This window comes from Hirundo rustica, chromosome 9, assembly GCF_015227805.2.
Source record: "Hirundo rustica isolate bHirRus1 chromosome 9, bHirRus1.pri.v3, whole genome shotgun sequence".
Classification (NCBI taxonomy): Eukaryota; Metazoa; Chordata; class Aves; order Passeriformes; family Hirundinidae; genus Hirundo; species Hirundo rustica.
Window position 1 is genome coordinate 3280797 of NC_053458.1, and position 11230 is coordinate 3292026.

Sequence of the window (11230 nt, forward strand, 5' to 3'; positions counted from 1 at the left end):
ATCTGTAAATAATATTTCAAAGCAAGAAGGGTTGGGTTGCAGATAACTATTGCCCCTGAAAAGACTCCTGCCATAGCCAAGGTGCAGGTCTGTCAGATAGCCTGTGTGTGCTTCTAAGATTATGAAAGCCATGGACAGCAAAGCTTTGTAAAATGGTGAAAGGCTAGAGGATACCAGATTTTTTTCCCAATTATGGTTTCCTATGAAAAGCTGCACTTTTTTTTCCTTAAAAGTTAAAGCTTTCTTTAAAGCTGAAGACACAGCATCCCTGCCCATGGTAGGAGGTTGGAACCAGGGGATCTTTAAGTTCCTGTTCAACCCAAACCATCATAGGATTCTACGGCAGTAAAAATTGACCATCCCTCAGAATTTCTCACATTAAGTTCTAGGCAAATAATTTGAAAACTCATTATTTATAGTTTTGCTTTAGTATAAATTTAGATTCTTTGTAAAAGTAAATTTTGTAAAAGGAATAAAAAAAAGAGAGAGCTGGAATCAAGTGGTAGTTAAATATCAGCAGGTGACACAAGATTGATTCTAAGTCATAGAGGTCACTGTCAGTCCACTGCAGCCTTCCCCCAGGACAGCGTGAAGCTTTATTCAAAGAAGATTTTCAGAAAACCCAAGAGATTTAAAAGCATAAGTTCCAATCCCATGGCAAGCACATGAGCCTATGTTCTCACTCTCAAAATTAAGCTCTTTTAACTCTCATTTGCGTGGCTGGGAGAGCCCTGGGCCTCTGCAGTTCTTCCCTTGTCTGAACCTCCCCTGACAGCTCCGGCAAAGCCAGGAAGGCTTTGGTGGGCAGGGAAGGCACCCAGCCCTTTGCAGATGGTGCTTAGCACTTAACAGGATCAGTCCCTCAGCCACTTGTGTGGTGTCCATCACCTCAGATGCCTCACCATCTCTGAAACTGCACGACGCCCACCACATGTGATCAGCCCCGTAAGCTGCTTTTACCTCACCTCAAATGTTTGCTGTGCTGATAATCCCAGTGGGGTGTCTGTATAAAGGAGCCCCTTGTTCAGGGCAAAAGGGAGGAATGCTCTTCCATAAGAAAATTAGGGAGCTGACAGAGATGTAAAGCTAAAGGTTTGCAGGATTGTTTTCATTTGGCAAATGTTGTGAGGTTTTGGGGTTGTTTTTGGAGATCCTGGTGTTTAAAGTTAGTTTTTCAGCAGGTGGTCTGGCAGCAGCTGTATATGGAAAAGCTGCTTCTGTCCCCAGTCAGCTATCAGCATTTTAGTTTTTTTTGTTTCTTCTCCAGTCCTTGCTTACTCCTGTGTTAGCAAATGTAACACCAGAACCAAGTCCCTTCCGGGGATGAAAACCTGCAAGTTCATCAGCCGAGATGGAGCTTCAGTTTTGGCCTGATTTGGTGTCTCTCTGGAAAAAGCTGAATGGTCGGATGCTCTTGGTGATTCTGGTCATGTCTCTGTTGATTATTGACCTTGTGAAAAAGACACGACCCAGGAACTTCCCTCCAGGGCCGCAGCTCTTTCCTCTCGTGGGGACCTTTGTGGACTTTAAGCAGCCCCTCCATCTTGCACTGCAGAAGGTAAGAGCTCCATGGACATTTTCCCTACTAACAATATCTTACCCTCCCATGACTCTTATCACCACACTGTGAAGCAGCAAGGGCAGCCTCTGCAGAACTGGATAAATAATAACCACATGAGATAGATGACCCTTCTTGATTTTATCTCTCACTATCACCTCCTCTTCCAGGCGAGAAAGATGGTCCAATGGGAAAGAAATCCATAACGGAGGAAGACCTACATGTTCCTCCTTTTTCTTCCCATCTGACTGTGACCATTTCCTTCTGGACCCCAGAAAGGGCACAGAAGGGCTGGACCCGGCTGGGGGACAGATGTAAAATGCTGTGTGACAGCTGAACTCTTCGGAGATCACCTCTGGAAATTTTCCTGACATTGTCTTTGCTCAGAGGCCAACAATTCACGCCATCACATCTAAAAGAAATATTTAAAATCCTGAGTTATGTCCTGTGGCTCTTTCTGTGTTGCAGAAAGAGGCAGTGATCTCTCTGGAGAGGTTTCCACAGCTTTGACTCCCACCAGGGACAAAAGAAGAGAGATTTTATACATGCTGAGTATTCCTCTCTGAAAAGGTGGAAGAAGTTCTGACATGCTGGCTGCAAAAATCCTTCCTGGTGACTATTTGTCTCTTGCTTTTGTTTAGCAGGCCAACACCAGCCTGTCTGCCCTGGGTGTTCTCAGGCCACCAGCATGGGTGGTCCCTGAGGGAATTCTTGGGGAAGGCTGAGGCAGTGAGTTCTGGATATTTTGTCAATACAAACAGTTATTAAGAAAATTAATCCCATTTATTTACAAGCACACAATGTCTGAGACATCCTTTTGGTCCCAGGCTGGTTTCACAAGTCACCACAGCAGTTTGGGGTCACTCTGTGTGTCCTTTCATGTAGATCCATTCTAAGAAGAGGATGAGCTCCTTGACAGAGAGAAGATATGATCCCCCCTTTACTCTTACACATCTCAGAGGAGACACTAATGCCAACAAAGTCCATGCAAGGAAAATGGCTGCAATTTGGCCATAAATGCAGTCAGGCTTAAAATTAGAATCACGTTTCTAGCAATAAGTAGTTAGGGCTGCTGTCTAAATGGGAGATCTGGAGTAGAAACCACACTACTCTAGACACAGAGCTGATGAAAGGGATAATTTGTTGTGCTTTGCCCTCAGCAGGAAGAGCCTGAGTGTGGTGACCCAGGTGGTGGCACAGAAGGGGAGGGAGCAGATGCCCATCAGTTACAAAGCAGGTTATACCCTTGTTACAAGCCAAACTAATGTAACCACCTGGCAAAGCCCAGGTCACACCAGACAGCAAATACAAGCAAATCATCTCTCCCACACTACAGCTCTCCAGCCCTTTTTATGCCTTTTCCAGCCTTCCTGGAGTAGCCTAGATTGGATGGGACCTGTGTGCTTGGGTTTGGGTTTCTCGAAGTCCTTTTGCTTCAAGAAGGGTTAGATTCAAATCCAGATTTCCTTGTTCAAGATCTTGGCCTGGTGAGTTTTGAAAATCCCCACTTTCTTGTTCTCAGAGGACAATGGACTCTCTTTCAGCTTACGGGTCGGTATGGGAATATCTTCAGCGTGCAGTTTGGAAGTCTGACATTTGTGGTGGTCAACGGCTACCAGATGGTGAGAGAAGCTCTTGTCCACCAGGCTGAAATATTTGCTGATCGGCCAAATATTCCACTCCTCCAAGAAATATTTAGAGGCTTTGGTAAGCACAGCTACCAGGATTTGGGGACAAAATTTTCATCTCTTTGGAATGATAACTGAAAGGGAAAGAAACAGGGTTGAATTCAACCCTTGTGAACTGCACCTTTACAAGCTCGCACAGGGGAAGGCAAGAACTGAGTTCACACTGATAATCTCACTGGGGTATGTTTTAATCTCTGTGAGATTTAGGATGGGCTCAAAACCAGATTTTAATGACAGAGGAGAAATAAATGCAAGCTGCCCGAAGATCGATACACTTGCAGTGTTTCCCCTTGGGTTTCATTTCTCCTTTACTTTTCCTGCCTGGGTTGCACACAGCTCTAGAGACGGGGTGCTCCTGCCTGCAGCTCTGCCAGCAGCGTGATAGTACTCAGAGTATTTTGGCTTACACCTTTTTTTCCCACGCAAAGTGACAAAGTAGCAGATTAAAGCAAATCCATAAAGCTAGATCTTTAGCATAAGCCAATTACTCTTGAATTTTAATTCCCAGGCAAAGCCATAGCCTTTTCTGCGTCCACGAGCTTTGTTTGCCTTGGTTTGGGGTTTTTGTCTGTGATGAATGGCTGTTTTGGAATCCTAATGCTCACAAATGACCCAGAGAGAGAATTGTTCACCTGTTTTTTCCACCTACAGGGCTCATATCATCCAACGGGCACATATGGAGGCAGCAGAGAAAGTTTGCTTTAGCAACACTGAAAAGCCTTGCTGTAAATTTTGAGGAAAAAGTGCAAGAGGAGAGTCGGTACCTCGTGGAGACGATTGAGGAGGAGAAAGGTGGGGGTTAATGCACAGCACGCTGCTCAGAGCTTCCAGCTAAATGAATGATGAAAAGTAAAACTCCTACCCTAACACAGCTCCAAACGTGCAAAACATTTCTTCAATGGCTCAAACCTCTATCTTACACTTCCAGACTGTGCCTTTTAGCACTTATTTTAGACCTCAGGCCTCCTATTTTAGTGACTCCTTATTAATATGAAGCAAATATATACTAGGCAGTTATTAAAATGTGTTTATATGGCTAAGGAAGTGTCTCATGTATTCTGCGAAGGAATAAACGCAGCTCTCCTGCTATCAGGCACTTCCACTCAGAGGCTTAGTTAACCTCTGCTTGTCCTTGGTTTTGCAAAGTATTTTAAAACTTGTTTAGTCAGGCTTTCCCTTTGTTTCACACACAGATGAAGCATGTGCCTTGCTCTTTTATGGTCCAGCTTTTAAAAACTGCCAGAGGGATATTAGTAAGAATAATTTGTATGTTGGTACATGGGTGATGTTGCACTTCAGCTTTAAATAGAAGCAGATGGGGTTGAGCTAATTCTATGGAGCTATATATAGTAAACAAGAAAGATCTAAAAAGGAATTGTGAAATTATATACTAAACTTGCTCCATTTTAATTGCTGTTGCACAGAACAGGCCAAATACTCCATGCTGCCAATTGATTATAGACTTCTATAGTCCTAATCAATAAACTAATTAAGCTGCTGGTTTGGGCCTTTCTTCCCATTAGTAATGACAAATAGTGATCATGTCCATCACTCTAATATCTGAGCACCAGCCCGGTTTAATTACTTTCTTGAAGAGTGGGGAGATCAGCAGCGCTGCGAGTGCCTTGCATTTCAAAGTGATGCTCAACAGCAGCTCAGGGCTGGACTGGGCTTGTCACTGAGATCAGTCTCTTGTCACAGCAAGTGGCTCTCCAGGCTGCTGAAATGTGCCCAAGGAGATGAAGGTCTCTGCTCAGTAGCTCTCTCAGGGAGCACAGATTTGACAAGCATCACATCACACTTCACTGCATAAATGTGCTCTGTGGACCACAGGAGCCATTGCTGGGGTTTAAAGGTGGGCACAGAGACCTGCAACCCTCTCCCTTCTCTCTTCCAGCTGCCTTGATTTCTTCATGGTGGACAACTAAAGCTCAGGGCAATGGTGTTTTTGCTGTGTGGTCGTCCTGAGCTTCCTGCCCTGGGCGAAGCTTTGAGGGACCCTCTCCTGGCATATTAAATTGGCATCAAACACACATTGGAGTGGGCAAAGTTGACAGCCATAGCATGGTATGCTGCTGGTTGTTTTCCCTGGAAAATACTTCAGACCGTGCTTGGGCAGCTCAGTGCTAATGTCACTGCCTGCCAGCAGCCTGGGCTGGATGCAGGACAGGATGTCCTGGCCCACAATGCCCAGGATCCAGAGGGTGATGGAGGTGGTGGGTACCCCAGGACATGGGGTGAAACCTGAGCACCCCCATGGGTGAGAAGCACATGAGGTCTCACTCCAATTCACAGTGGTGGATAGAGAACATGCTTTTTACTGAGACTGAACAGGAAAAAAGAATGAAAGCTGTCTTTAGAATCACAGAATCATGTAGAGATTTATCTTTGAAAAGATCCTGAAAAGATTCATTGAGTCCAAACATTGACTCAGCACTGCCATGTTCATCACTAAACCATGGCCCCAGGTGCCACATCCACACGCCTTTCAAACACTTCCAGGAATGGTGACTGCCCTGGGCAGCCCCTTCCAAAGCCTGCCATCCCTTCAAATTAAGGTATTTTCCCTCATATCCAATCAAAATTTCCTCTGGCACAACTTTGAGGCTGTTTCCTCTTGTCCTGTCCCTTGCTCCTTGGGAGAAAAGACCAACCTCCACCCGGCCACAACCCCCCTTCAGGAAGTTTCCTTTCCTTTTTTTTTCCTCCAGGACAACCCTTTGACCCTCATTACAAAATCAATAGTGCTGTTTCGAACATCATCTGTTCCATAACTTTTGGGAGCCGCTTTGACTACCATGACAACCGTTTCCAGGAACTGCTGCACTCCCTGGCTGAAACGCTGCTGCTCATCGGAAGTTTCTGGGGCCAGGTAAAGCCACTTGGGTGTTTTTCCAGCTTCAGCTGCATGTAAGAGCTCAGAACCTGGGGTTTCTAAGGCACTGATATAATCTGTCTTTTCCTGTAGAAAAAGAACCATGTTTGAAGGAAAATGACCATGAGAATTGTTTTACATTAGGTCAGATTTATACACAAAGTCTATCAGGAAAGCAAGGAAATAAGTTAAAATTATTGGGGCACACAAAGAAAAGCACAAGAGGATTGTCAAACCAATCTTATGCCTGACATAACCAAAGAACAACAGGAAAATCTTAAAAGTGTCTGTTTCTACAAAAGGAAGAATTAGTAACACTGTGAAAATTCCTGTCTTTTCTCTCACCCATATCCCAATAAGTTTCTTAAATAATTTCTGTTTATGAAAAAAGTTGAGATTCGATGTTTAGAACCAAAACCGGTGGATTTGGTGATGTATTTTCTGCGTGGCCACACACCATGGGTCAGGTCTGATCTCTGTCCCTGCATGGGGACACACTAAGGGGCTCACCTGAATCCACCTCACCTGTGGCCACCTCACATCTGAATCCACCTCACCTCACAGCTTCGGCCACTCGGTATTTGAGAACTTTATCAGCAGAAAATATCTGTCCAATTTTTATCTTGTTTGCAATTGCTTACACCTGTGTAAGTAAATTTGTACAAATTGGACTGTTATAGCAAGGATGATTTTTTTCATGGTGGCAAGCAGAGTTAATCAATTGAGAGTCCCATCCTCTCAATTATGATACCTGCTGTTTCCTAACTCAAGAAATGTTCTTTTGCTCTGTTTGATTTCTTACCAGCTTTATAATGCTTTTCCGTTGATCATGAGATGGTTGCCGGGACCCTTCAGGAAAATCTTCAGGCACTGGGAGAAACTTCAATATTTTGTGAAAAGCGTGATTGCAAAGCACAAGGAGGATTTGGACCAGTCCGAGGCAGGAGATTATATTGACTGTTACCTGAAGGAAATAGAAAAGGTAGGAGGGAAATAACTAAACCCACCTAAAGATTAACCTACAGAATGAGCAGAGAAGATTCAGGGCTGTTTTGTAGAGAGAGCTCTTGCCTCACACGTTGCCTTCCCCTCCCTACCTCTGCCACATCAAACTTTAGCAGCAGCCTGATCACTTTGAAAACACACAGATTTTTTTTTTCCCCCCCCCCCCCCCATTTGAAAGGATTTACACTTTGTCTTCTTCCCTTTTTCGTTCTGTCACACGGCGTAGGAGGACTCTCAGGGAACATGTTCATGTTTCTATGAGCACTCGCAGGCCTGTGTTTGCTATTGTGAAACTTGACATTTAAAAATGCTACCTGCTTTCAAGAGCCACTCTACAGCAACCAGGGTGTCTTTCAAAACAGTGCATAGGACCTGAAATCCAGTGAAAGTAAAGGCTGGAAATTTCCAAGTCCAGGGGTAAATAACACAGGAGCAGCAGGACTTCAGTTACACACAGGTGATTTTGGATTGGGTTTTAAAAGCGTACCCTCCAGAGTAAGAGTTTTCATTGCCATGTTTTTCCTCCAAGTTTAAGGGTGACACCAGCTCCTATTTCCATGAGGAAAACCTGCTGTGCTCCACCTTGGACCTGTTCTTAACTGGGACTGAGACAACGGCGACCGCCATCCGCTGGGCTCTGCTCTACATGGCCGCGTACCCCCACATTCAGGGTAGGGCCACTGAGGGATCCTTTGCTTACCCCAAAATTAGGTAAGGGAAACTCAGGGAACAGAGGTACCCCATCCCTGCCGCATCTTGGATATATCTGTGCCCCAGGAATCCTCTTGGGAACCTTTTGAAGACAAGTCTTAGGATAAGCCATTGAGGGAGCTGGGAGTGTTTAGCCCAGAGAAAAGGAGGCTCGGGAGAAAAGGAGCCTTTTCATGCTCTACAACTCCTTGAAAGGAGGCTGCAGCCAGATGGTCTGTCTTCTCCCAAGGAACAAGTGATAGCACAAGGAGAAATGCCCTCAGGTTGTGCCAGTAGCGGTTTAGGTTGGATATTAGGGGAAATTTTGCTGAAAAGGTTGTCCAGCCCTGCAACAGGCTACCCAGGGGAGTGGTGCAGTCACCCTGGAAATGCTCAAAAAGGAGCGTGAATGTGGCACCTGAGGGCATGGTTTGGAGGTGGCCTGACAGTGCTGGTTTAAGGGCTGGACTTGATCATTTTAGAGGGCTTCTCCAACCCTATAAATTCTATGAAGAGGAATATTTTGAATTTCATTTTGCTCCCTGTAGAGAAAGTACAGCAGGAGATCGATGCCGTGGTCGGGCCGTGCCGGCAGCCCTCGATGGCCGACAAGGAGCAGATGCCCTACACCAGTGCCGTGCTGAGCGAGGTCCTGCGCCTGGGCAACGTGGTGCCCCTGGGGGTGCCCCGCATGGCCACCAGCGACACCACCCTGGCCGGCTTCCACCTGCCCAAAGTGCGTGGGGACCACCAGCCTTTGCCCCACTGGCCTTCATCCCACCAGCCTTCATCTCACCGGCCTTCATTCCACCAGCCTTCATCCCACCAGCCTTCATCCCACCAGCCTTCATCCCACCAGCTTTCATCCCACCTACCTTCATCCCACCAGCCTTCATCCCACCAGCTTTCATCCCACCCACCTTCATCCCACCCACCTTCATCCCACCAGCCTTCATCCCACCCACCTTCATCTCACCAGCCTTCATCCCACCTACCTTCATCCCACTGGCATTCATCCCACCGGCCTTTGTCCCACCAGCCTTCATCCCACTGGCATTCATCCCACCGGCCTTTGTCCCACAAGTCTTCATCCCATCAGAGCAGGATCTTCACTGCCCAAACCCTGAATCTCACCTGGCGGGGAACCAACCAGCAGGATCTTATAGAAATACCACAATTATAGAGAAAATACAAGCCCTCTTGATGGATTCTGTGAGGCTGTTCTGGGTCCCACCTCCATACAGAGGAGAATTGTAGGATCCTTATGGTGTTGGCTGTCATGTCCAATTTTAAAAGGTTTATGCTTTGAATTTTGTAAAAGACACCCTCAGCGCATTATGGGAATAGAGGGCAAGGAAACATAGGAAAGCAAACAGTTTGGGTTTGCTAATTCTACACCATATTAATTATCATTTATTGAAAGTAGCACTTGATGAAGGGCAGCTAATGAGTATTGTTTCACATGCACAGTTCTGCAACTGCAAAAGCAAATATGGGATTTATACATAACTGGTCTCTTCCCTCTGTATGACTGGTTGTAAAGAGGCAAATTTTAAAAATCCAGGCATTTTCCTCCACATTGATTAGAATATTTCTCTTGCTGATGGAGAATGTGGGGATAAACCGGATCAGTTTGGTTTTTTCCCTAGAAAAGCACTTTAAAAAAAATCGATTGAAAATAACTTGATTAAAGTGCTTCAAGTTCCAATGGGAATGCAGTGCTACCGATTCAAAGTTGGTTTGCATTAACATCACCTGTTACTGCAGCTCAGGGTGCAGATCAACACCCGGCGATATGTAAAGGCACACACAAGTGAACAATCCTGCAGGCTTTCACCCTCACTTAATTACATAGCTCAGGGGGAAAAAAAAAACCCCGTTCTGCCATTGAAACAGAGTAGTTTACAGAGCTAATAATAACCCAGTCTGACAGCACATCGGCTCCTCTCCGCCGCGTAATCGCCGCTTTTCCCCACCTCTCGCAGGGCACCACCCTGATGACCAGCCTGACTTCGATAATGTTCGACAAAAACGTGTGGGAGACTCCAGACACCTTTAATCCTGAACATTTCCTGGAAAACGGCCAGTACAGGAGGCGGGAGGCTTTTCTGCCCTTCTCTGCAGGTATGGCGATGGATGGGGAGGTGGCTTTTCTTTTTGCAAAGCTTTTCTTTTTTTTCCCCCAAGACACTGCTCAGAGAGTAGGGGGTACTGCTCCTGTCCAGCTTCCAGCCCATCCCCACAGTGAAAATTCCAGTCACAGTTAACAGAGGCTGCTCGGAGCGGGAAGAAAAAAAAAAAAAAAAAAAAAAAAAAAGAAAAAAAGAGGCTTTTTCTTCTTGCACAAGTCGCATAACTGGGTTGTTCAGACTGTTTCCTCTCCTCGCCTCTCGGAAGAGGCGCAGTTTGCTCGGCAGTAAACTTCTGGGGAAGGTTTGAGCAGATTGTGTGGGTGAACATTGCCACCTAACCTTTCCGGGAAGAAAAGCCGGCGCAGCCTGTGCGAGGCGGCGCGGCCCAGAGGAGGCCTGGAGGTGGCTGGAGCTCGCTCAGGACTCTTTTGAGTTTTTTGTGCTCCTTTTCCAGGCAAGAGGGCTTGTCCCGGGGAGCAGCTCGCCAGGACCGAGCTCTTCATCTTCTTCGTAGCCCTGCTGCAGAAGTTCACCTTCCAGGCCCCAGCAGCGGCCGCGCTGTCCTTCGCCTTCACGCTCAGCCTCACTCGCTGCCCCAAACCCTTCCAACTCTGCGCCGTGCCCCGCGACTGAGCCGGGCCTGGCGCTGCCCCTGACCCCCACTGCAGCCTCACAAACTGGGAAACCCCCTGCTCCCGACCACACCAGAGATTTGGGGCTGAAATGATGGGGTTTGGAGGTCCAGCACCCGCCAGCATCTGGGTGGCAGGGGAAGGGCACAAGGGCCACAATCCTGCGTGCTGCAACAAACGCAGCCTTGGTGGCTCTTCGTTCCTGCTCCCCGTTACCAGTCTGGCAAAATGCATGGATTTAAGAGACTTACTATCTAATTTCCACTGTCAGCAGTTCCCTGGAAAGGTGTCTGCCTGCTGCAAAAGCACAGTTTGATGTTGACTTTTCCATAGGGAATATGTCCATCACCCAGAGACCACTTAGCCACCCCTAATGCTGCACCTCCCAAATAGTTAGGGGCTCCTGAGGTGTCCCTGCTCAGAGGGAGCAGATGGCCTTGGACACAAGCTCTGGACTCATGACTCAGCATCAATTTGGACTTTCAGGTGGCCACAGCCAGCCCTGAGCCTCAGGTGGGCTTGGGCTCAGTGTGGTGGACACTCCCTGCAGCGCCTCATTGCTGCTTGTGTGATGGAAATCACAGAATGAAGGAATAGCTTGGCTTGAAAGGGACCTTAAAGATCAACCCCTCTGCCATGGGCAGGGACAC

At 46.8% G+C, this 11230-nt stretch overlaps 1 protein-coding gene across 1 annotated transcript; it reads left to right on the plus strand.

The window, feature by feature from the left end:
- Positions 1 to 1351: 1351 nt before the first annotated feature.
- On the plus strand, positions 1352 to 10581 carry LOC120756532 (cytochrome P450 2J2-like). The gene is made up of 9 exons (XM_040073016.1): positions 1352 to 1558; positions 3103 to 3265; positions 3898 to 4038; positions 5958 to 6118; positions 6927 to 7103; positions 7656 to 7797; positions 8365 to 8552; positions 9802 to 9940; positions 10403 to 10581. The coding sequence occupies exons 1-9, from the start codon at positions 1352 to 1354 to the stop codon at positions 10579 to 10581; spliced, it is 1497 nt and encodes a 498-aa protein (XP_039928950.1).
- The last annotated feature ends 649 nt before the right edge of the window (positions 10582 to 11230 follow it).

Excerpts from the sequence above, each read along its gene's own strand:
- LOC120756532 (XM_040073016.1), top strand. The coding sequence starts at position 1,352 with ATGGAGCTTCAGTTTTGGCCTGATTTGGTGTCTCTCTGGAAAAAGCTG. Across the intron at positions 7,798-8,364 it reads CGCGTACCCCCACATTCAGG|AGAAAGTACAGCAGGAGATC; the intron begins GTAGGGCCACTG and ends TGCTCCCTGTAG. Across the intron at positions 8,553-9,801 it reads CCGGCTTCCACCTGCCCAAA|GGCACCACCCTGATGACCAG; the intron begins GTGCGTGGGGAC and ends CACCTCTCGCAG.